This window comes from Aquarana catesbeiana, linkage group LG07 (assembly GCF_042186555.1).
Source record: "Aquarana catesbeiana isolate 2022-GZ linkage group LG07, ASM4218655v1, whole genome shotgun sequence".
In the NCBI taxonomy this organism is placed as follows: Eukaryota; Metazoa; Chordata; class Amphibia; order Anura; family Ranidae; genus Aquarana; species Aquarana catesbeiana.
The window spans coordinates 197561542-197588493 of record NC_133330.1 but is presented as its reverse complement, the minus strand read 5'-3'; the positions used below and the strand labels follow the sequence as shown (position 1 = coordinate 197588493).

Genomic DNA, 26952 nt, shown 5'->3' with positions numbered 1-26952 from the left:
TAAAAGAACTTGTATTAAAATAATGCAGAAACAGTTCACAAATAACCCAGTGGGAAGGCAGCCCAACCAGGAACACTCACAGTTCCAATAGAGTGTGGTGCAGCCAAACTCATCGTCTGTAGAGAGGGAAAGAATGCGGGCTGGCCATCTTGTGCCCAGAAGACAGATGTCCAGAGAAGTTGTGAGCCCTACGCTTTCCCTCATCACCAGGAACCTTGCCCTGCCACTAGTACTGTCCCTACCAGACAGGGTACCTGTCCCTACACTACCAATTCGCAAATGCATGCCAAATCTGGGAGGAGGGGCCTTAAATAGGCTCTTCCTTACCCAAGATGGCTGCCAGAGTCATACTGGTTGGCAGCATTCAGTTGGATGCTTTTTTTTTTTACTTGCTCTCCAACAGCAGTGCTGCTGTGGAAGAGTGTCACCTGCAGTGGAGAAAGTAGACTGCACCTGCCTACATCCCTCCCCCAGTCTGGACAGTAAAAGGAGAAGCAGCCGACTGAAGAGCTCATCTCTCTTTCACTCTGATCTCTCCTTGTATCAGAATGCTTCTCACACTGCAGTACAACTTACTTCCTTGTTCTTCTTCTCCTTGTCCCATTATGAGTATTGCAGTACAAGTATTGTAAGAGGCCGATACCAACTTAAATTCAGGTGCTTGTACTGCTTGTATTTAAAAATGCATTTATTGATGTATTGGTACAAAATAAAAGTTTGCTTTATTAGTGTTTTTTATATTGGTTTTTGAGCAACTTTTGTCAGTTGATGTGTGTGTTACTTGCCCTCCAAGCGCAATTCTTCATTTTGAACAGTTTGTTTATGTGCCTGGAGTTCAGCCTAATTTAGAGTTAGATTTAAGGGTTAGTGTACACAACCACTTGTGTTTTGCTTCTTATTTGTTTGTAAAACATTTCTGATGGATCTTTACATAGAAGTGTAGTGATAAAAAAAAATTTGTATAGCAAGTTGCCCACTGAAAGTGCATGTTCGTACCATGCATTATGGTGGCCTGCAGTGGGAAAGAAAGGGTATGTTTTTTGTTTGTTTTTTAGTCCACTGCAGCTCATTTATAATGAGGTTTCGGTAGTTCTATGTTGGTGCTAAATTACAATGGTTCATGTTTACTGCTTTACTAAATCTCAAAGATGGTGTCATTTTTTTAAATTTTGTGGTCTATTTTGATAAGCAAAACCCAGCTTTAACTTCAGTGTGGGAGATGCTTGATATACCATATACTCACTGCCACATGTAGGGGAAATGTTGAGCCCCTGACATCCGGTTAGATGTTAGAATGCAATACATGCAAATGTCAAACACTAAACTCCCTTTATAGTAAATCTTTCTTATGAACTAAGCCTCCTAATGTAAATCTGGTGAACTTAATTTATGAAAAGTTCCATGTGTCTTCTTTGTATACTGGATGCAGTGTTCAAAGATCTTCCTGCCATTGCTGCATTGTTTTTGACAGTGCTAGATATAGGATTGTCATTATTATATTTTCTTTGGTTACTTACTGCCCTGGAATAGGTATGTGCTTATCAAGTGTGAGAGAGTTTAAGAATGATAGTTCCATGGGGGTCATGCTGATGCTTTGGCTTTATGCTTCACTTACCCAGAACAAGCACAGACTTTTTTTGTCACCCATGACATGCTTGCTCTGAATCTAGGACTCAAAACATATTGAAGCCATACATAGGTTACTAGAATATTCAAGAAAAGATTAGTAGAGTTGATCCCACACTTCAGATAATGTTAAATTTGGAATTTTACTGATCCAAATGCTGATTTCAGTGTTTTGTTTGGTGGTTTGGGTCTAAAGCTGCTTCAACGGATGCTTCTACTTTATACCTATGTCTGCTCTTGTTTTGGAACCCTTATGCCGTGTACACACGGACGGACTTCCTGACAGAAAATGTCCGATGGGAGCTTTCGGTCGGACATTCCGACCGTGTGTATGCCCCATCGGACTTTTTCTGTCGGCATTTTCGACGGACTCAGATATAGAACATGTTCTAAATCTCTCCATCGGAAATGCCGACGGAGTTTAGACCATTCGCAAGTCCGGCCGTGTGTATGCGGCATTAGTCTTTCTTCCAGTGTCACTAGGCTTCACTCTTCTATCTTAGTATCCCTGGTATAATTTTCAAAGGAAGTGGCTCATTTTGTTCATTGCTCCATCACGTCATCAGGCAGGGATCCCAAAGCTTCTCAAACCATTCTGTACAATTTTGCATCATTTGCTGCTTTGTAGTACACACTTTTTGGAGCCTGGCTTGAGTTCCTGTTAAACATAATGGGACTTCTGGTTTAGAAATTCCAAATTTCGAAGATTTGTCAACTAAGAAGTGCAGCCAAACTGCAAATGATTGAACATTCCAGTAGTTCATTTATCTCTAGAGGCTATTAATGGCAGCTCCCATTCTTCTCTTATGACAGATACTGTTTAACAGTAGTTGTTATTAGGTGTCAGAAAATCACACCTGATTAACCCCCCGCGTCTGGCTCGATTGAGATTTCAGTACCAAAAGCGGAAACCCAGAGCCAGACTCGAATCGCATTGCAGGATCCATGTAGAGGTTACTTACCTTGTCCCCTGGATCCTGAGATGTTTCCCCGCTGTGATCTGCGAGCCGCCGTGTCTCGCTCGATTCACAGTGCTGAGCTCCGTTCCCTGTGAGCGTTGCGACGCACGGGGACGGAGTTCAGCGCCAAATTCAAAAAGTAAAAAACACAGTATAGATACAGTATACTGTAATCTAACAGATTACAGTACTGTATCAAATAATTACACATCCCCTTTGTCCCTAGTGGTTTGTCCAGTGTCCTGCATGCAGTTTTATATTATAAATACTGTTCTTTCTGCCAGGAAACTGGAGATTGTCCATAGCAACCAAAAAATGTCCGTTTACGTCAAAAGTGCTTTTAGACCAGCTATAAAACAGCGATAATAACTTAGAATCACTCGCAGAATTGCGCAATAGTGATTTGTGGGGAAATTCGCCATCAAACACTAAAAGTAATGACAGCGACAATTCTGCAACTGAGCAAATTTCAGTGTTTTTGATTTGATTACATTATTGAATAATTTTTATTATTATTATATTATTTGTTATAATTATTTATAGTTATTTATTATATTATAATTTTTTATTTTGTTTTTCAAACTTTATCATACCCAGGATGTCTACTAGACTCTTTGGTCAGATTTAAGTGAGTTATTCCTAAGAATTACAGGTCTACAATATAAAAAGTCAAATTTCCGTGCAAAATAATTGTACCGCTTTCAGCATCAAAAATCTGAAATAATCATACCGCCACGGAGGTTAGGGATTGTAGTACATGAAACATGCAGAGTGTACTAAGAGAATTATGAAGATTAGGACTGAGTTAAACTCTCTGCTTGGAGAATTTAGAGACCATTACTGCAGTACAGGTTCTCTTTAAAACAAATGCTATTTAAATCCTGGCTATCCTGCTTGCACATGATAGGTTTATTGAAGTGAACACAATTCACCTAATTTGCTAAAGTTTAGGAACATGCATGCAAAGTGAACAGTCACCACTCCTTTAGTAAAACAACTATTTACTGCTAAACAAAAGCAAAAAAAAAAAAAAAATATATGTATATACGGTATATATATATATATATATATATATATATATATATATATATATATAAACAAATTGTAACTCTTGTAACTTTACAAATTGTAACTTTTTGAGTGGAAACAGACATTAACTGTCTTTTCTCTGTCAACTTTGACAAGTGAACCAAGGGTTCGTAGGATCTTGCGGTTAAATAATTAATATCTCTGTAGAAATGCTGATGCACATTGCTACAGCTGTGGGACAAAGAGCATGGGAGAGAAAACAATGATTGACTCCAATGTGTGCTCAGCTTCAAAACAGCATTACTCATACTAACATTACTTCAAAGAGGACCTAGCATCAGATTAACATTTCTCATGATAAATGCTTGCATGTTAATGCACATTGCTGTACAGAGCCTGCGTAATACCATTCAGGGGCCCATTATGACACATTCGAAGAGGTGGCTGTATGCCATGTTTGCTGAGGTTTGTGTAAAGCACCCGCATGCACACTAATGTATGCGGTAAATGTAGGTGGTGTGCAGATAGTGCGCATGTGGGTGCTCTACCACAGCCGCCTCCTCTAACACTTCTCAATGAGTGCCTGTGCACAGCAGCAGTGGGCCAAGGAATATCATTATGCAGGCACTGTTCTGTATGGCCTCTGCACCACCCTGTGTATGAAGCCTTACATTATTTACTACCTGTCACGGAGATCACAGTACTCCCCAAAGTCTTTATTTACATTTCCCTCCAGAAGGACACAGGCATCTTTGTTCGGCACCATGATCAGCATCTACTTCCTGGATTGAGATGCCATCTTAATTTAAATAAGACAATTAAATCCTAGTACATGCGCAGTTCTAGACTTCCAGGCTAGAGTTCACAAGGCCTCTTGCACATGAACATATTCATTTACTGATGTTCATACCCAGGATCTTGCTGACAGGGGCTTGTAGATAGATCCTGAGGAAAAATGTTGTGCATGTGTGTACGCATAATCACATGTTAAAATATTCATCCTCTTCTAGCTGCCAGCTTTTGAATTTACGCATGTACGCTTTTGTGTATTAGTATAAGTGTAAATAACTTGCACTTAAATGTAAAATATTTTTTTTACTGTGTTTGCAATCTGCGTTTGGGGTTTCAATAGGAATGTTTTGACACCTGCAGCAGACGGCACAGTGCATTTGACATACATCGCAGAAAACGCTCACGGAATGTTTCTGGCACTGTGTTACGCTGTGAACTGCCTCCAAAATGTCTGACCCAGCTCACACCTGTTGCAGCCGTTCACTTTGTGATTTTCCACAAATTTACAATGTTGCACTTTCACCACAGGGGGAGACTGGGGAAATTATTTCTCCTGCCTGCAGCAGACTGATGATATCATCTCCACCTAGGATAAATAACGGAACTGCGGCTCCAGGATGTCTTTTTATTGATACAAGGGGGCATCTTGAAAAAACTGTTGTATTGTGTCACATCAGGATTATGTGATCACTTATAAGTATACTGTGTATATATATGATATATATGACCTATGTAATTCAATAGAAATGAATTGGAAAATCTCATTGGAAAATTTAAATTTTTGCCTAATGAAAGGACCTTGGTTGAAAAGTTGAATTTATTCATGACGTGCCGAATTTGCACAATAAAGCACTACATTCATAAAGAATGGTGCCATTTGTTGCTTGCTACAGCACACAACTTGCAAAGGGTCATACCAGATTGGTAAAAGATAAAGATATCTTCATGACTGGTATCTTTTTTTCTGATTTGTGCTGTGTACTGTTGTCTGACAATATAAAAATAGATTTCAGGCATTTATGCTTATTTTTTTTTTTCGGTACAATTTCCTAGAACATTGCTTTAACCTGGAAACAGACATAGGAAATATATTGTTGTACCTAATTAGTGATTTGCTGTTATATACACTAATACATTTTTCTTGGTGAGATGCCCTTATGCTTATTTTATTTTTTTGTGTTTTTATATATTTATAATCAGTCTTTAAACTATTGAAAATATGTTAGTAATAACAGTATAGTATCTGACACATATTGGTAAATGTCTTTTACTACAGTAAAATAGTTTGCTCGTTCTCATTAATAGAATAGCAGCGCCTCCTGCAGGCCAACATTATAGAAAGCACTAAATTCTCAGATTTTTTATTTTTCATTTCCCCAAAAAATGTATTCTAGTGCCATCTGCTGAAAAGTTCTGTGCACATGCATTCACAAGGATCTGGTATTGATTTGTGATAAGGAATGTATAAATTGTTAATGGGGCATAATTAAATACACACTTGAATCAACCTGTTTTTTTTTTGTTTTTTTTGTTTTCACAGGAGATGATCTTCAAACAAACAAAACCGGTAATATTTTAAAACCACTTTTTCATATTGTAACTTCATTAAGTGATTTCTCCATACTGGTCCAAAATTCTTTATTAAATGTTCTACTTAATAAAATAAACTAACACTGCAGATTGCAATAATGATATGAGTTATGCAGAGTCCAAAATATCCTCTTTCTTTGTAATATTTAATAATTCATTATTACATATTTTAGGTTTAATTTTATATTTTATATGTATATTTTATTATTTTATATTTAACACTTTCTTACTAAATATTTTATTTCTTTTTCATATTTATATAAACTATTTTTTACAATTCACAGTCTAAAGTATATGTAAAACTCAAGAAAGGTTTGGCTGGCTAGGTTTGAATTAGCATGCACAAAATAATTGGTGTAACTCATAATTTCTTTTTTTTTTTCACCACTACATATTTAATACTAGCTGTAAAAAAAAAAAAAAAAAAAAAATTCAATCATTTTTTAGTGATCTATACATCAGATCAAAAGGAGGAGCAACTGAGGAACAAATAGAGACAGAGGGATTTGAGTCCAAAAGTGGGACCGTCCCCCCCAAACAAGGGACAGCTGAGAGCCATGTCGTTACGTAATATTCCCAAATAATCCAATTAATTCTGTAATTCCTCTTTGGAAAGATGTTCTCCCATTTCCTGTCCCTGTGACATCTGAACAAGCAAAGAAGGGAACGGTTGCTACTCAGACAGCAAGGCGCAGATGGCAATTGAAAAGTTTTACTTATTCCTCACTAATCCTCACTCATTTTGGAAAGCTTTTTATCACTTCCTGTTCTGACTAACATTTTAGCAACAGGGAAACCAAAAAAAAAAAAATGGAGGCTCTAAATTTTCTCTGCTGCATCAAAAGCAAAATACTAAGTTTTGGCTTTCTTGTTACCATCCTTTGTGCTGTCTATTCTCCTCAGGAAATATTGAATGAGTCAGAGGTAGTGAGCATAACAGCACATCACTTATTTTTATTTAAAGGATGGACAAATCTGATATACAGTATATTAGAGCTATCTTCCCATGTTGAAAATATTAGGTGGATTGATTTAATTAATAAGTGCCTATAAACATGCACTTGATAAAAACCTGTTCAATTTAAGAAATAATAGATTCTTAATTTTTTAGAAGACATACATATGTCCAATTTATTTATTCCCATAAGGAGATTAAGTAGCTACATACCTACGTGTATGTTGTATTTTCTTGATATATGGGAAGGCAGTCAAAAGCATAAAGATATTAGGGGTCTGCTAATCAAGACTGGCAAAAGATTTGCTTTTCATTTGGTCACATTTAACCCTATTTCAAAATATCTTTCCCCAGTCTATGAAAGTTTGAAATAGACTTGCAAGTTTGCAATGAACTAAAAACGTAGATGGGGAAAAAAGGAACAAAAATGGAAAAGCAAAAAAAAACAACACCCCCACCTTTCCTTTTTGGGTTACAGCCTCGGGTTGTGTATTTTAGTGCAGATATTTCAGGAGAGAATACTGCAATTTGGGTTTTTGGGGTTATTTTTACATATAACTTTCTATACTGCTCCCTAAGGCATAAACAGTTTGAACAATTGGGGAAGCACCATTAAATGTATTGCCCCCTCCCCCTTCCCCCTGGATGGAGGAACACTGAACAGTATCTACTTTGTGATTAATGGACAGTTTGCTACAATGTAAAGTAGTGAGTGTACAGCTTGTATAACAGTGTAAATTTGATGACCTCTATAAATAACTCAACACAGCCATTAATGTCTAAATCACTGACAACAAAAGTGAGTACACCCCTAAGTGAAAATGTCCAAATTGGGCCCACTTAGTCATTTTCCCTCTCCGGTGTCATGTGACTCGTTAGTGTTACAAGGTCTCAGGTGTGAATGGGGAACAAGTGTGTTAAATTTGGTGTTATCGCTCTCACTCTCTCATACTGGTCACTGGAATTTTAACATGGCACCTCATGGCAAAGAACTCTCTGAGGATATGAAAAAAAGAATTGTTGCTCTACATAAAGATGGCCTAGGCTATAAGAGGATTGCCAAGACCCTGAGCTGCAGTACAGTGGCCAAGACCATACAGGGCCTTAACAGAACAGGTTCCACTCAGAACAGGCCTCGCCATGGTAGAAGTTTAGTACACCTGCTCAGCGTTATATCCAGAGGTTGTCTTTGGGAAATAGAGTGCTGCCAGCATTGCTGCAGAGGTTGAAGGGGTGGGGGGGTCAGCGTGTCAGTGGTCAGACCATACACCCCACAATGCATCAAATGGATCTGCATGGCTGTCATCCTAGAAGGAAGCCTCTTCTAAAGATGATGCACAAGAAAGCCCGCAAACAGTTTGCTGAAGACAAGCAGACTAAGGACATGGATTACTGGAACCATGTCCGTGGTCTAATGAGACCAAGATAAATGGATTTGATTCTGATGGTGTCAAGCAGTGCTGGCAGCACTCATTCCCAAAGACAACCTCTGGATATGATGCTGAGCACGTGCACTCAACTTCTTTGGTCAACCATGGCGAGGCCTGTTCTTAGTGGAACCTGTCCTGTTAAACCACTGTATGGTCTTGGCAACCGTGCTGCAGCTCAGTTTTAGGGTCTTGGCAATCTTCTTATAGCCTAGGCCATCTTTATGTAGAGCAACAATTTCTTTTTTTCAGATCCTCAGAGAGTTCTTTGCCATGAGGTGCCATGTTGAACTTCAAGTAACCAGTATGAGAGAGTGAGAGCGATAACACCGAATTTAACACACCTGCTCCCCATTCACACCTGAGACCTTGTAACACTAACGAGTCACATGAACCTGGGAAGGGAAAATGGCTAATTGGGCCCAATTTGGACATTTTCACTTAGGGGTGTACTCACTTTTGTTGTCAGTGGTTTAGACATTAATGGCTGTGTATTGAGTATTTTAAGGGGACAGCAAATTTACACTGTTATACAAGCTGTACACTCACTACTTTACATTGTAGCAAAGGGTCATTTCTTCAGTGTTGTCACATGAAAAGATATAATAAAATATTTACAAAAATGTGAGGGGTGTACTCACTTTTGTGAGATACTGTATTTAGTTACCTTAATACTAGGCAAAGAGTGATGAAGTAGCTGGACCTGTCCTTTGCAAAGTACAGTGGTGGTAAAGCTTCATTTTGCAAAGAATACCCAATCACATACAAGGATAATAAAAAAAACAGCATTTTTGCTTGCATATGATTGGATGATGAAAGTCAATGGCGCTTCTACTCATTTACTAAGCTCTGGAGCAACTGATCTTGCTAAGTGCACATTCAATTTGCCTTTAGTAAATCAGCCTCTTTAAATCTAATTTAGACATTGGGCCCAATAAACCATCAGCGGTGCAATATTTAAACAGTACTAAAAATGTCTATAAAAATCAAAATTTTTACTACTGCAACAAATATACAGTGCCTGTGTAATGTGACATGTGCACCACAAATAGGAAATTCTTTATCTGCAATATTTCATTAAAATGTTGCAATTTGTGCAACCTATAATTTAAAAAGATTGTATATATTTTGGGCACATAGAATAAGAAACCTAGTGTGTTAAGCAGTAGGTGGTGCAGGACTCTTATTAAATTACGGTCACTGTGACATAATAGATCATTTGTTGCAATGTACGTTCATTTTGCACATAAATTCCTTGTCATTTCTCACTCTGCGCCACCAGTAGTTTATCTGGTCCATTGTCTGAATTCGTATTGTGTTGATTCACAGTCGTGTTTCATAATAAATCGTTTCTTCATAAACCAACGCTTATAGGAGTGTGGTGGTCTTCTGGTCCTACGCTGCACCCAGTGGTTTCTCCCTCTCACCACAACATGAATGCATCAGGGTAGATTTACTAAAACCGGAGACTGAAAAATCTAGTGCAGCTCTGCAAAGAAACCAATCATATATGAACCATGTGAGCTGCCGAAACTAAAAACGTCAACAGACCTAAACTATGTGAAAATAAATAACTCTACTAAAGAATAACTGGCAGCACTCCCCACACTTCCTCACGATGTGACAATGCAATCAATATATATCCAATGTGCGGTGCTAAAGTGAACATGTAACAGGATGGTACATATGAACAATATGCTAAACACTCTAAAAAAAATAAAAATAAAATATATCCCAAATATAGTGCAAGTGTTCAATAAATGTAAAATAAAGTGCAAGTGCTCTGTGTGTATATACACAGCCCTCAATAATGTTTGCAAGCAAACAGTCCATAGAAATAACAAAGGCATAAGTGAAACAAATGGTGTCTTCATGCAATGTGCACTCTCCCCCTTCAGGTGTGCCCTCACCTTAAGGGCTTCAAAAACAAGCCTGTAGTAATTGGTAACAGCTTAGATTGTCATCATCCATATAGTGGCTGGTTAGTGGTAAGCATGAATCCCATATTAATTCCACCTCCTGGTAAGAACGCTGATCAAAGCCACAACTTCCACCTGGTATTTCAGTGATCAACTCATATGCATACAGGGAATAATAGAGGCGTGCAATAGTGTAATTCCATTTAAAATTAAATTTAACCACTTCAGCCCCGGATCATTTGGCTGGCAAAAGACCAGAGCACTTTTTGCGATTCAGCACTGCGTCGCTTTAACTGGCAATTGCACAGTCGTGCGTCATGGCTCCCAAACAAAATTGACGCCCTTTTTTTCCCACAAATAGAGCTTTCTTTTGGTGGTATTTGATCACCTCTGCGATTTTTATTTTTTGCGCTATAAACAAAAAAATAGCGACAATTTAAAAAAAAAATGCATTATTTTTTACTTTTTGCTATAATAAATATCCCCCAAAAATATATAAAAAATTTTTTTTTCCTCAGTTTGGGCCAATACGTATTCTTCTACATAGTTTTGGTAAAAAAAATCGCAATAAGCGTTTATTGATTGGTTTGCGCAAAAGTTATAGCGTCTACAAAATAGGGGATAGTTTTATGGCATTTTTATTAATAATTTTTTTTTTTTACTAGTAATGGCGACAATCTGTGATTTTTATCATGACTGCGACATTATGGTGGACACATCGGACAATTTTGACATATTTTTGGGACTATTGTAATTTTTTACAGCGTTCAGTGCTATAAAATTGCACTGATTACTGTAAAAATGACACTGGCAGTAAAGGGGTTAACCACTAGCTGGCTAAGAATCGAGTCCACGGGACCCGTGATCCTACTCACTGAGCTTGCGGCATGCGATGGCACGGCTGTGAATTCAAAGGGACGTACAGGTACGCCCATTTGCTCAGCTGTGCCATTCTGCCGACGTAAATGTACAGGCAAAAAAAAAGAAAAAAACTGCGCTATACCCTGAGTTGATGAGTGCATAAAAATCTAATACCATATATCAAAATGAATGAATACAAAGTGAGTAAATAACAAATCCAAAAAATATCGTGATAAATAAATACATGAAATTATGAGTGCACAAGAGAATGGTGCATAACTAAAGTTCGTGAGGTACAAAATCCAGAAATTCTTCTTATAAAAGTAAGGAAAAGTCCCCAAAATACTTCTCAGTGAAGGTAAATGTGAAAAAGCAGAAATTAAACTCCGCTCACAGTGATCCACCACCGCATGAATTTCAAGCTTACCAGAGAGCAAGCAAATCAAGCCTGTGTCTAAAGCCAGATCGAGGTGTCCGACTGGTAGCGAGGCTTCTCTGTGTGCAGCGTGACTACAGGCATGTAATGAATGATAATTGCAGACATGCAATAGATGGTATGCCAACCCACACTTGCTGCTAACTGTTTGCACCTCTCGGGTTCCCAATTGCCTTTTCATTAAAACCACGATTCTGGAAGCACACCTGAAAAAAGGGTTGGGCCTACGTGGCTGATGTGCAGGCGGCAGTCGGCAAGCGGTTAATAAAACTCAAGCTCATAACATTACACTCACATTTAATATAATTAAAAAACGCATTGAGATGTGCTGGTATATGGGGGTGAGATCGTCACCGGTATTCCGGTCTGCAGTCCCGGTGTACGGCGTTTCCTGTCCTATTTCTCCACAGCACTTCCTAGTTCCTTCTGCATCAGCCAGCCAAGCTCCTCCTACCGGTTTCGTCACACCTCCTGACTTCCTCTGGGCCCTTAAGGTGAGGGCACACCTGAAGGGGGAGAGTGCACATTGCATGAAGACACCATTTGTTTCACTTATCCCTTTGTTATTTCTATGGACTGTTTGCTTGCAAACATTATTGAGGACTGTGTATATACACACTGAGCGCTTGTACTTTATTTTACTTTTATTAAACACTTGCACTAAATTGGGATATATTTTATTTTATTTTTTTAGAGTGTTTAGCATATTGTTCATATGTACCATCCTGTTACATGTTCACTTTAGCGCCGCACATTGGATATATATTGAAAGAAACCAATCAGCTTCCAGTTTTATTTTTTGTCAAAGCTTAATTGAACAAGCTGAAGTTAGAAGCTGATTGGCTACAATGCACAGCTGCACCAGATTTTGCACTCTCCAGTTTTAGTAAATCAACCCCGTCATATTGGAGGGAGTTGGTGGGAGGAACCATCGTATTGGTGGAAGTTGGTGGGAGGAACCATTGAGTGCAGCAGGGATAAAGAGACTGACACTCCTGGAGATCTTTAGCAAAAGCCGTGTCCACTTTAAACTACCAGGCCTTTCAATTGGATGGAATACGGCTACATTCATTACTATGGGAAGTTACAGTGCAGGGGTGGCCAGTTCTGAATTCGATTTTTTGCACAGAAGATTTTTTTTACAGAACATATTTTCATGATTTATTTTATTACAGGTTCGTCCCAATCTGACCAACAAGCATCCACCACCACTGTCTCAATGGAAACACCCATACTTACAGTCAACAGCCCTGCTGTTCCCAATGCACTCACTTCTCCAGTCTTCTCCAGTATGTACTCATTCTCGCATTTGGGTGGGCAAGCAAGCCCACAGAAGCATTTTGCTTGCATTGTGAAAAATAATGCTAACAAATCCAGCTAATTTATCCCCCAGCTTGTTTGGGTCAATATTCTCAGTTTGCTGACATGATAATTTAACAGGTAATAGGGTTCTGTGAACTAAATTAGCAATAAGAATTCTCTTTTTATTAGATTGATGGGCACTGCATGATGTCAATACTTGATGACGGTATATAATCTACCAAATGTTCTACCAAATATTAACCTGCTTATTTGGTAAATTACACAGTGGATGCAAAATCTATTGGTGGTATGACATTAAAATAAAGCAGATTGAGGCATTTTTAATCTTGGAACAAATAATCAATGATTCACATTTGTAAATGTGCAAAAGAAAGTCTCTCTTTGCAACATTTTGCATAAAAGCAGAAACTTGTGTAACATTTAGATGAAAAGATTGCATATATTTTATGTGAATAGAATAGAGGCATTAGTGGGTGCCTCAGGACTCCTTATAAAGTATGGTCACTGTGCCATAATAGATCATTTGTTGCAGTTTTGCACACAATTTTCTGTCGCTATCTCTCACTCTGCACCACCAAAATTTGAATTGTACCTAGTGTGTCATCATAATTATGTCATCAGCAAGTGAAGGTGTGAGTACTGGCTGAATGGATAAATTATACTTTATGTCAGCAAAGTGAAAATGAAGTATGTACAGTAAGTATGGCATGCATTAAGGATTTACATCACAGTTTTTATAGTATGTATTAAAGATTTGTTGATCTTCAGCAGAGTGTTCTTTAAAGTAGCTCTGTCATAAGAAAAGTGCTGCTTTGAGAATGTTAGTTCCTTGGCTGTCATGCCCATGCTTTAAGCATAAATGCTTTCTGAGTCTCTGACCCAGCTCAAGGATTTATAGCATACTTGTTCCATGTATGTAGCTCAAACGTATTGTAGCCAGACACAGCCAGGCAACTAGAATTTTCGAAAAGGGCCTGTCAATGGCAGCCCCACACTTTTTCATGACAGAGTCACTTTCAAAGAAAAAATATTAATTATATTTATTTTTAATTATTTTTGCTTTATATGATAATAATAAGGTAATATGCCTGCCATTATATTTATGTCTAATGTTTCCTTGCTGACCTCCTTCAGTCTATGTTTTTAAACTTTCTGTACCATTCCTTTAGAATAAAAATAAAAATAACAAACGACACAGGTGATGATGGAAATACAGGGAGAAATTTACTAAAACTGGTGCACACAGAATCAGGTGCAGATGTGCATAGTAACCAATCAGCTTCCAGGTTTTATTGTCAAAGCTTAACTGAACAAGCTGAAGTTTGAAGCTGATTGGTTACTATGCAGAGCTGCACCAGATTTTACACTCTCCAATTTTAGTAAATTTCCCCCACAGAGTATAGGAAAAAGGTATATATATTCAACTGAACAACATACTTGAGTTACAGAGTTACAGGGGTAAATATTTGATAGACTAGTGGCAACTTTATACATTTTTGTCAAAGATAATTTGATTTATTGTTGTTTTTGTTTGAAGCGGTTGTAAAGGCTCTATTTTTTTGTTTTTTTAAAATAACAAACATGTTTTACTTACATGCTCTGTGCAATAGTTTTGCACAGAGTGGCCCCAAACCTCCTCTTCTGGGTTGCCCCGGTAGCATTCTAGGCTCCACTTCTTGGTAAGCCCCCATAGGAATCTATTGATACACAGCATGGCTCGGCCCTGTCCCCTGCAATGGTTTCTGCTGCCTCAGCAAAGTCTGTGAGAGTGGGGATAGAGCCAATAAAGACAGGCACAGCACTGGATTGATTGAGCCAAGTATTGAGGGGGTGAGGGGCCTATACTATTACTGGGACATTTTTGACTTTAAGACTGCTTTCACACTGAGGCGCTTTACAGGCGCTATAGCACTAAAAATAGCGCCTGCGTAGCGCCTGTAAAGAGCCTCTCCTCTCACTCCAGTGTGAAAGCCCGAGTGCTTTCACACTGGCGCGGTGCGCTTGCAGGACGGTACAAAAAGTCCTGCAAGCAGCATCCTTGCAGCGCTGTAGGAGCGGTGTACACACCTCTCCCAAAGCGCCCCTGCCTATTGAAATCAATGGGCAGCCCCGCCAAACCGAGGGCAAAGCGCCACAGTTTTAACCTTTTTTCATCCGCTAGTGGGTGTTAAAGGTGCCCCGCTAGCGGCTGAATAGCACTGCTAAAACGACGGTAAAGCACTGCTTAAAATAGCGGCGCTTTACCGCCGACGCCCCCAATGCCCCAGTGTGAAAGCAGCCTAATGCAAGGAATGCAGTAAGGTAAAAAGCGTCTAGTCTTTACAACCGCTTTTAACAATGGTACAAAATATACACATTTAATAAGAAAATATAATGTTATTTAGAAAATATAATTATGATTTTTTTTTTATTACAGACACGCCTCAATCTGACACACAAGCACGCAACTTAACTGTCTCCGTGGACACTCCCACACTTGCAAACACCAGCTCTGCTGTCTTTACTGCACTCACTCCTCTATTCAACTCTAGTATGTACTCATGTTCCAGTCTAAATGGCCAAGCAAGCCAGCAAAAGCATCTTTTCCAAACAATGCAAAACATTAGTGGTGAGCAAAGTTGCTTCACCGATAATCAAACTAATCTGACCCTGCAATTGGTTTCAGAAGGATCAATAAGTCTTCTGTGCCTAGATATTAAAGCACAATTCAACTTTCAGTTTCAATAAGCTAAATATATTTTAGGAATGTATTACCAAATTATAAATAATCCAATGGGTCAGTTTGCCAGCTCACTTAAAATGTATGTCCAGGCCAAATCTTTTTCTTTTAGTTTTTGATAGAATGGGTAAATGGATAATGTTTTTTACTGCTATCTGGGGAGACTTCCCTTCACTTACTTTTTTGGTAACAATGGCTTCACTAGACAAGAGATGAGGGTAAATCTACCACAGCAACGTAAACAGAAGTCTTTTTTGTTTTATTATCGGAGTAGGAGAAACTTTTTGTCTCTGTACCTATTGTCGATTTTCTTTCGCTTTCCATCTGGTGAAACCACGTCACCAGGACAGAAAGGGAACATAGCTCTATTGGAGCGCTGCATAGCACTAAAACACCTTTATAATTTCTAAACACTTTAAAGGGTTAGAGGGAAAAAATGCATCCACCAGCTGTGGATTCAGGTTCCAGCAGACTTTTTTTCTCAGTAGTAATGAAACTGTACCCAGTTAAAACAAGGATTAGATGGAGGTCTTCTTCATAAAGGTCTTCTCTACAAGAAACAAAACAAACTAGACAATACCTCAAACCAGTGGCGTCGCTAGGGGGTGGCTTTTGGGGCTATAGCCCCGAATCTTGGGCCCATAGCCCAGAGTCTCTGCAGGGGTCCCCAAGGGGAGGGGAGGCTCTCTGGGGACCCTGATTTGAGGGGAAGGCTCTCTTGGGACCCTAATGTAAGGAGGGGTCTCTGGGGACCCTGATGAAAGGGGGAGGCTCTCTGAGGATATATATACACACACACCTATATTATATACATGTGTATGCCCACCCAAGCGTATGACTTTCTTTACTACGCTGCTATGGGCTCTAGCCTCAGATCTTTTGTAGACCTAGCAACGCCCCTGCCTCAAACTATGTACATATTTGTGCTGAACATTAGCAAGGGGTAAGCTTTATTTGATACATGCAAATCAATAATAATTTAGCATGGTCATAAACAACACATGAAAGTTAATATATGGGTTGATGTAAGAACTAGGTGGTCAGATATACCTATAACTTAATGCTATGCAAAGAGTGACGGTGTAGCTGGATAAGCTCAGGCATATTTAACTCTAGATCTAATTCAGCTACTTGTAGTCGGAAGTTATAAATGTGTTTGGTAACATAGGTGAATAGCCTAGAAGGGTCACTTCCATACTGTTGGCTTTGATGCAAAAAAAATATAGTGGGTCTACCAGGGTTCATACTGGCATAACATTATCAAGACGACCTTGATTATGTCACTGTCATTCCCACCGACCCTATGAAGTCAAGCCTTTGACTTTTAAAGTGTATCTATACCCAAAACTTTTAATCGTGATTTTACATTACAGGACACAGGCCAGATATTGATATACTCTGGGTTATAGACTGCTACCTTCAGGTGATTAGACACTGGCAAAAAGCTTTTTCTGGGCATCTTTTTGTTAGATCTCAGTTTATTGCTAGTGACCTTAGGCAAGGTCTTCTGCACTATGTACAGTAGACATTTTTTACACTTAACAAGTTTTCTTTATTTTCCCTTTTTGTTTATTTCAAATTCTCCAATCAGCTCTTTTCTGCCTTCTACTATAATAATAGAAGCAGTGTACCCAGATTGGTGTAATGTTTGTAATACCTTGGGAACCCAAAACTTTTTTCTAGTTTTGAATAGAGTGGGAAAGGATCTGAACGTCTCTGGTTCTACTTCAGTCAGAGGTTTTGCTGGAGAGATTCCTTCACTCCCAATCTAGTAAAAGAATTGTCCCCAGGGCAGGAAATGAGGGGAAAACTCTCTACCAACACACAGACAGAAGTAAAAATTATCATTATTTTTTTTTTACGTAAAATAGGACTACAACCTGTGTCAGGTTTTTATTGTTTTCTGTTTCCCTGTTCAGACTTTCCTTGACTTTCTGTCTCATAAAAGGTTTTTCCCAGAAAAAAAGTGAGGAGAAATCTGTATAATGGAGCTTGAAATCGCAATAAAACCTGTATCCCACCCTTTCTCCATTCTATCTGAAACAAACAAACAAACAAAATTGGGTACAGATGCATTTTAATATATGATGTATTTAATGTTCTAGGTAGCAGGATAACCTTAAGGTCTTACCTAGAATAACAATAATGTTTCTCTTTGCAGGCTACTAGTTGTAAAATCATCCTAAATGTTTTGCTTAGTAACTATGTATATGTAACATATTACCATCAATGACTCATAAGATAATCGTAATGATGATATAGTATATTTTTTATCACAGGTCACACCAATTCAACTAATGGAGCTCTCTTCACTCAAACACTTTTGCCAGATTCTACAATAAGTTCCAGAAAAGACCTCAAACCCACAAGCACCAGCTATGCTGTTCTTACCCCATTCACTGCAAACAGCACCACCATTCAATATTTACCTACAGGTCTGATTAGGCAGTTAGCTTTATATCAAAACCTTTCATCTTTCTAAAATGTGTTGTAAATTATCTTCATCGCATTATATATGCAGATTCAGTTTTACTATTTTGAAATTGTTGATAGCAAATATTGCTACACGCATGTTGGTTAGAGTGACTCTGCCCCTTAAAAATGTAAAAAAGTTTACTTGCAAAGAAGACTCTTATGCCGCGTACACACGGTCGGACTTTTTGACCGGACTTGTCCGACGGACGCAGACGGACCAAATCTGGTGGACAATCCGATCATGTGTGGGCTTCACCGGACCTTCAGCGGACTTTTCCAGTCGCAAATTTGATGGACTTTAGATTTGGAACAATCTTCAAATCTTTACGTCGTAACTCCGCCGGACCCAGAAATCCGCTTGTCTGTATACTAGTCCGACGGACAAAAACCCACACTAAGGAAGCTATTGGTCACTGGCTATCAACTTCCTTATTTTAGTCCGGTTTAAGTCATCATGTACGAATCCGTAGGACTTTGGTGTGATCGTGTGTAGGCAAGTCTGGTCATTAGAAAGTCTGTTAAAAGTCCGCCAAAAGTCAGTCGAAAGTCAGTCGAAAGTCTGTCGGACGGGCTGTCGGACTTTTGTAACTGAAAAGTCCGACCGAGTGTACGCGGCATTATACTTACCTCTCTAGAGGGTGGTGAATCCTCACCTCTCTGTCTTTAAGAGCTACAGCCTCCCGCAGAATCTTTGGGACCTGAAACTACTGCTTGAGTCAAATGCCTGCATTCCCATTACATACTGTGTTTCCTCCCGCTGGCCGCTGTTGCCAGCAGGAGGAACTATAGCAAACAGCAACAGATGTGTTGGGTTCTGAAGATCTTTCATGTGACTGCAGCTTTTGGAGAAAGCAAAGAAAAGTCATACTGCCCTCTGACGTGGTAAGTATTTAGAGTCTTTTGCGGCTAAACTTTTTTTTTTTTCTGGTCTGTAGAATATATTTTACAGCATGTTCATTTTTTTCCATTTCTTGAACTTACTGAACACAGTCATGCTTTTGGCTACACCAGTCAATATGTTTTTCTTTCAAAAGACACCTGCAGCTTTAATGTAAGAAAGCAGGGAGGTGGGTGGCAGCATGAACATTGTGTCATGTCAATTGTACTAATTGCTTGTTACATTTATTTGTTTGCTTGTTTCTAAACATCAGTAAACATATTACAGAAAAGCTGTTCGACAGAAGTGAATGTGCTGGAATGATACAGTGATGTTCTTAGTTGATGATTGATGAACTATGTTAAACCATGCCATGAATTAAGGGTGGTCATCGCTACCTTATCTATATCTTATGAGAATTTAAGCTCAGGATGATGGAAAAGCAGTAAAAACCAACAGGGGTTCTGATCCGATTCTTCTCTGCTTTATGCAAACCTGGTTTTACAGTTTAATCTAGTCTAAAAGATATATATGTATACTCAAAAATTAGCCTCAATATTTGTATTCCTGAGTCAATAAATATACTAGATATAGTACTAAAATGCTCAAGCATCTAAAAAAAAAGTCATCAAGATGTCATGTTTCATATTCTATAACAGATGTCACCGCTGCCACGCAAGCACCCACTGTTACTGCTTCAATGAATCTCACATCTGCATTCACCACAGGTTTGATTCGCTTTCTTATCTGTTACAACTTGAAATAATACTTCATAGAACAGAGAATAAAAACTTTATGTTAAGTATAATGAACTTACTTGCAAACAAGCATTCACCTGTAAACTTTTGCACTAAATGACAGAAATCAGACACTTACTTAAAGAGGATTTCCGCCCCCCCAGCAAAAAATTAAAAATCAAAAGCTACATATACTGTACCTGCTGACTTTTAATATTAAGACACTTGGCTGTCCTGGAATCCAGCGATGTCGGTACCCCAGCCGATGTTTCCATGGGCTCTTGGGTGCCGCTGCCATTCGTAGTAAGGGAACCCGGCAGTGAAGCCTTTCAGCTTCACACCCGGTTCCTTACTGTGCAGACACAAAGTGCACTGTGCTTTCTGAATGGCCCAGTGGCCGGGGAAGGAGGAGGGGGCTGAACTTCTCTCGAAAGTGTGGATGGGTACCTGTCAAAAACGGGTACCCCCCTGAAAGGTGTCAAATGTGTCAAATGTGGCACCGGAGGGGGGAGGAGGATGATAAGTGGAGCTTCCACTTTCTAACATGCCAGGTCAATGGTGGTTGTTAAAGGGTTTTTTTTTTTTTTAACTTTGAACAAGAAGACAATAAACCCCCTACCTCAAGTTGCTATGTCTGGTGGCAGGAGCCTGATTATTTATTTTTCTATACTGAATTTAAAGGATGAGTTCACCTTTACAAAAAAAAAAAATAATAATAAATAAATGCACATTTTTTTTGCAGGTAAAAAAATATGCATTTGTTATTTTTTTTTCTAGGAGCCTGTAAAGTATTGCATTCACGATCAGCAGATCATGGGTATAATGCCATGGTCCTGCAGACTGTCTGTGTATCTGTCTACCCACACCTCTGATATGGGCAGGCAGTTACACTCTGACAGATAGACAAAATGAACTACTTGAGTGCTCAACAGCACCCTGGTAGTTCATTGAGAACTACAAGCCAACAGTCGCAAAAGGATGTCGAAACTTCTAGTTTTCCCATTCACAGAACACAGAATGAATGACACTTTTTTTTTAGATTGTGACAGCAAGTAGGGGGAGAAGGTCCCCTGCTTGCTGTCAAAATGGGGTATGGGGGGGGTTGGGTGTGGGAGGCAGTGCATCTCTAACATGTTACATGTTACACCCTGAATATGGGTGTTACATGTTACAGAAGGCGAACTTATCCTTTAAGTGTCTGAAGCTAAACTAAAATTTAAATTTAATGTTTATTGTTAAGCATTTTTTTTTGTTTTGGATAGAGCAGGGAATGGTTAGACCTAATTTTAAGTTTTTATTCCTGACTGTGTCTACAGGGAGATTCCCCCCTTTATATGTACTGATGACCATTGTTACTGGGAATGAAAATAAGAGGGCATTTAAAATTTTAGATTTGTCCCCAGAACAAGAGGTAAGGGGAAATCCACCAATGAGAACACCTGTTCTGGTGACCACTGTCTTAGAGCATAATTTCCCATCACTTTAGGAGATTTCCTCTAATTTCCTGCTGTGACTCTGGTCTGGGAAATTTCACCAATGGTATTCAGACAGCAGAAAATAACCTGGCAAAGGTTTTACCATTCCCTACGCAATTCAAAACTAAAAATGTTTACTGATTAATAAGATCATTAATTTAACTAGATGCTTTAACTGCTGTGAATGTCTTCTCAAGCATCTTATTAGTGAAGTTACTGCTGGGTACAATTACCTCAGTTTGTGAAAATGAAAACCTTAACTGCATGAGACCTTTATTAATTCAGAAGCTCCTGGTTGTCTTGTAAAATGTGTTGGGTGCAAATTTTCAAACAGCAGATAACTCAACAAAAAGGGAAGTAAAGAAATGCTGCTTCTTTGTACAAAATACATGGTGAACACCAAGATGATAAAGAAGTCTCCTTCACCCAGTCATATAGTTATTCCCCAGGCCATAGCTATACTGCAGTTGCACTTTAACATGTGAGTAGCCCTACTCGGGTGTACTAAAAGAAAAGTTATAACTACATTACATTTCAAGTTCCCACTGATAGGAATGTAATGTAGGCTGTATTATAAGTAGGTAAAACCTGTAACACTAAAATATTTTTACGGTAATTTAAATTTGCAAACCTGTGTTAATTTTAGACATCAAATCATGAGTAGAGGAAGTAGAAAAAAATATTGTTAGATGTTTGGATGTCCCAACAAATTTGACCCTTCCAACGGGTGCACTTGTTTAGCAGGACATTCACACTGCTTACTCCCTGTTGTGTCTATAAGACAGGAAGTTAAAGGAATTATCCTCAATGGGACACAATAAATGGGAAAACAACTTGACAGGAGTTTTAACCTTTACCTACTCTACCCAAAAAAAAAAAAATGTTGGCTTTTGGCTTTAGATATAGTATCTCTTCTGGTAAGGAAAAAAAAAAGAAAGAAAAGAAATATGCTAAAACTAGATTACAAGTTTGGAAGAATTAATCCAAGACACTGCGTAAAAAGTATAAATGAATGTGCTCTAAATTGAATCCTCCAAAAAAATCTCAATAAGTGTACATTGATTGGTTTGCATAAAAGTTATAGCATCTACAAACTATATGATATTTTTAAAACATTTTTTTACTAGTAATGGCATCGATCAGTGACTTATAGTGAGACTGCGATATTGCAAATTGGACACCTAACTGATACTTTTGATGCTTTTTTTGGGGACCAGTGACAATAATACAGTGATCAGTGCTAAAAATATGCACTGTCACTGTACTAATTACACTGGCAAGGAAGGGGTTAACATCAGGGGTGATCACAGGGTTAAACGCGTGCCTAGCTAATATTTAAGTGCAGTGGGGGAGGTGCTTTTACTACTGGAAGACATGGATCAGCGTTCCTGCTTCAAAAAAGCACAGGATCCATGTCTTCTTTACTCACAGAATGAAAGTCTGCCTTGTTTACATAGGCAGACTGGCATTCTACCTGTGTACAGAATGATTGGCAGGTAAAAACCCGGAAGTGCAGAATCACGGATATATCCATGATTCTGCACAGAGCGGCCGTCCTGTAGCAGTAAAACTGCTATGGGGTGGCTGTAAAGCTGTTAAAGTATATGTGAATACTTACCTTGTAAAAAAATCTAGGTCAAATAGAAATGCAAGGCAAAACATTTGTGTGTGTATATATATATATATATATATATATATATTATTATTATTATTATTATACAGGATTTATATAGCGCCGACAGTTTACGCAGCGTATATATATATATATATATATATATATATATATATATAAAATTTCTTCTTTTTTTTCAGTAAGTGACCTCTGTTCTCAGCTGCATAAGAGACTTATAGAGGTGGGGATGGAAACTGCAGGGGGTGTGTCAGCAGGAGGCAGAGAAATGGCAGTATACTGATCTTCCAAGTGAAGAGCTGTGCAGGGGGTTGTGTCAGCACAAGTCTGACCACTGGATTACAGTCACGCTGTGCTCCCAAGTAGAATGCAAAGAAGAAAACTGACCATGCTGCGATAGATAAATAGATAGATAGATAGATAGATAGATAGATAGATAGATAGATAGATAGATAGATAGATAGATAGATAGATAGATAGATAGATAGATAGATAGATAGATAGATAGATGCAATACAAAGAGAACAGGCATGGTATAACAGACACATGTTGGGGAAGTGTTAAGTCTATACATTGTAGATAAAATGCATTCTCATACCATACGACTTTCTTTGTATTAAAAATCACTTTTCATTTTTCAGTTTTACTTTTTTTCAGTGTCCTGTACATTAGATTGTAGACAACTACACTGCATTCCTAGGCACGCTCTCTGTTTCTAACAGGAAAATATTCATGTCATATACACTACTATATATTCATTTTTTTTTTTGGTTTAAGTACTGAGACATACTTTTGTTTGTCTTTCCACATTCCAGGTCCTACCAGCTCTGACTCCCACCTGTCCACATCACCAGAATCAACACTAGCCACGAGTGTGTCCCCTTCTACCTCTGGAGGTGACAAGCAGACCTGCATCCACTGCAATCATAGCTTGGCATGCATGCAAAATACAATACAACAAAACTGCACTGTTCTATCATCATTTTCTAAACAAGTTAATAAGTAGACTAAAATTTGAGAAATGCTTGTGCTGTCATCCCACTCCTTTTCTGAAGTTGGTAGTTCCCTGGCTGTCATTTAAACTTGCTGGCTTCACCAATTGTCAATCAGTGGCCCAGTCTTATGCCCCGTACACACGATCCGAAAATTCAGACGACAGATCATCCGACTTTTTTGTCTCTTACTAGTCGCAAGTAGAAATTGAATAGGTTACTAAAGTCACGAAAATTCTTGTATGACAGAAAAAAAAAAAATCGGAAGTGATGTAATGTGTTGTAATGTATTGGTATTGTATTTTCATACGACAACTGTATTGACTAAACAAAAATGGTACAATCTGGTATTGTACGAGGAAAATTTTTGTGCTTGTCCGATCGAATAATATCGGATGAACTGTCGTGATTGGCTCTCGAAAGCTCTGTACTTCTGTACTAATGATCCGATTATCGTACGATTGCGTCGAAAGCGGTATTTTTTGTCCGATTTTCAGATCATGTGTATAGGCCATAAGTATGCAGCCAGGTAAGTCAGAACTCCTGTACTCCATACTTGTCCCAAGTTGGTGGCCTATTAAGCAATGTAGCCACGATGGCAAGACATTCGTATTTTTCAGACAGCAGTCTGGGAATGGCAGCATACATAGAACAATCTATTCCAAACACAGGCAAGATATGCAGTCTTATCATTTTCTCCATGCTGTTATTACAACTATTTTACTGATGTTGACATTTTTTTTTTTGTAATTTTTACAAATAACTAGTCTCTTATGCTTTTTTCTTTTTCTTTGCAGCTGTTTCAGACACATGCAGTAAGTATTTTGTGTTTGGACTGTTGCTCATTGAATTTCTTTCAAATTTTTAACACAGAAGGTGCACACTGCTTACAAACTTTAAAACTGTCCTGTGGTTAAAATAAAGGCATTTGTCAACCATTAGTACAATGATTGAGGCATTTGTGACATCCATGTATTCTCTGTACTGCAACCACCTACAAAGTTATTACAGTCTGCCATATGTCCATTTCCCCCACCACAGTCAGAAAACTATCCCAGTTTACATTTCGATACCCCTTCTGAAACATTATCACTGTTTTTTAAATAGCACAAACAACCCATAAATGATGTTACAAAATTCTGTACGTAATCATAAGCATTGCACTGTGCTGTGTGGGTCAGTAAAAAGAAGCATATTTAACACATTAATATGTAGTTCCTAAATAGTTTTAAAACTTAGAAAGACTGGCAATTATCAATTTGAATTATACATGTTACAGTCTAATTGTACAATCTTCTTTAGATCTAATAACAAGTATGTAGTGCAGGTGCCTAACTGGATTCAAAGCAAATGGATTGTTTAAGGCTAGAGATTGTACAATATGTTTGTAAGGTGTATGGACAGTTTTAGAGGGGACCTAAAGCTGAACTTCAGGAATTCAGCCAGTTTGTAAAATGTTTTGGATTGCCAGGGATTAAGTCCAATGAGATGAATGTTACCTCATGGACTCATCTCTTTATCTTACAATTTTTATTTTTACTGAGCGCCAGGAGCCTAGCTATCACTGTACTTCTGGTGGTCTGACGCTGGACCTTCTGGTCTCAGTTCCTGTAGCTGCAGTCATATGCAACTGCTCTTCCCACCTCAGCCCTATTTCTGTCCAATCACAGAAAGCTTTGTAATATGTGAACCCATTCATAAAATACAAAGCCTTTTGTGAATGAGCAGCAGATAGGAGGGGGTGGGCAGAGCTTCCCTGTAATAGAAGGCAGTGTCTTTTCTGTCAGAGCACCAGGAGTGTAACAATAGCTGTACTTTCAGTGCTCAGTAAAACTGTCAGATGTAAATTAAAGATGCACCTCGTTGGAATTACATAGTAATCCTGCAAATTTGTAGAAAGTGACAAAATTCTTGGAATTAAGCTTTATTTCACACTTTCAAGGCCAGTTTAAAAACTTGGCAACTGTTCTTTTTATTCTGAGGACTGTAAAAGGGTAATGGGACATTAGAAAAAAATTATTTTCATTTTGGAAGGGGTTCTGTACAGTAAGATGGGATCATCTGTGGAATGCATACCACATGAGGTAGAAATACCGAGAACAATAACTGAACTCTAAATAGGACTGGGTGATTTTTTTTTCATCAGTTTAAGTAGAGGTTCTTTGTCAGGAAGAGTGGATACTGTACTTGTCAAATAAAATAAGAGGTAGAACTGCCAAAACAAAATAATGTAATTTTAAAAAGGAATGGATGATACCATTAATGTACTGCTGTCCCTTTTTCATATCAGGACACTGGCAGTGTGTCACAGGCCAAGCTGCACTGCGTTACTGCAGTAGTGTTTGAAGATATGGCTGTTTTGTCCAGCAGACAAGAGTATGTAGATCACAAGAGTAGCTGAAAAAAGTACAAATGATTTGGCAGACACAATACCTTATACATGTGTTAAATTGTATATTGGGCTGTTTGCTGGGCATGCAGTTGTATGCTGTATTATTGACATTAAAATATATTTCCTTTTATACTGTGATTAGTCTTATGTCTTACTTTTTTTTTTCTTAGCGGATAAGTGAATTTTTTTTTTTTAATTCTCTGACAGGTGGTGTAAAATTCCGCCAGCCATCTTATGACAATAAAACGGAAATCTTACATGTAGAGAATCGTTCCAACATCAGTACTATACACTGTGAAAACATTACCCGTCAAGGGAAATATTTATTCAAATTAGATTCGTATGAATTCCGTGTTAATCAATGTCAACCAACGACTATCAAATGCCAAATGAATGAATGCAGCATCAGTTTAACTTTGACTGTACCACCTGGTAAGTTAGGTCAACCTGCATACTTTTGACTAGTAATTTGCTAACTTTGCGTGGGGTTATTTGTTCTGGAAGTACTTTAAAACTCAACTCCAGCTATATCACCTGGACTTGAAGACACATGCAGTAATAATAACCTGAAAGTTGTTCTAACTCTTCCCCCCTTTTTATTAATTAAAAAGCATTTTATTGCACTCTTTGGCTCAGCTGGGGAGACTGAACATTACTTACTATTGCAGCAAAATCCCTCTTTAGAGGGGTCACAGATTGCATTAAAAATCTGACAGGAGTTTTATTTCTACCCCAGTC

The 26952-nt window shown here is 38.3% G+C and overlaps 1 protein-coding gene across 11 annotated transcripts in view; it reads left to right on the top strand.

Annotated features, from left to right (window-relative positions):
- PTPRC (protein tyrosine phosphatase receptor type C) overlaps positions 1 to 26952 on the top strand; it is a 279056-nt gene that overhangs the window by 65994 nt on the left and 186110 nt on the right. The window contains exons 3-10 of one of the 11 annotated variants that reach the window (XM_073592954.1): positions 5947 to 5973; positions 12770 to 12883; positions 15334 to 15447; positions 17916 to 18071; positions 19648 to 19716; positions 23646 to 23726; positions 24620 to 24637; positions 26422 to 26646. In XM_073592954.1, coding sequence (XP_073449055.1) covers positions 5947 to 5973; positions 12770 to 12883; positions 15334 to 15447; positions 17916 to 18071; positions 19648 to 19716; positions 23646 to 23726; positions 24620 to 24637; positions 26422 to 26646 — 804 coding nt within the window. Of the gene's footprint in view, positions 1 to 5946; positions 5974 to 12769; positions 12884 to 15333; positions 15526 to 17915; positions 18072 to 19647; positions 19717 to 23645; positions 23727 to 24619; positions 24638 to 26421; positions 26647 to 26952 lie in introns of all 11 variants that reach the window. The other 10 variants (XM_073592953.1, XM_073592956.1, XM_073592957.1 and 7 more) reach the window with 10 other exon arrangements.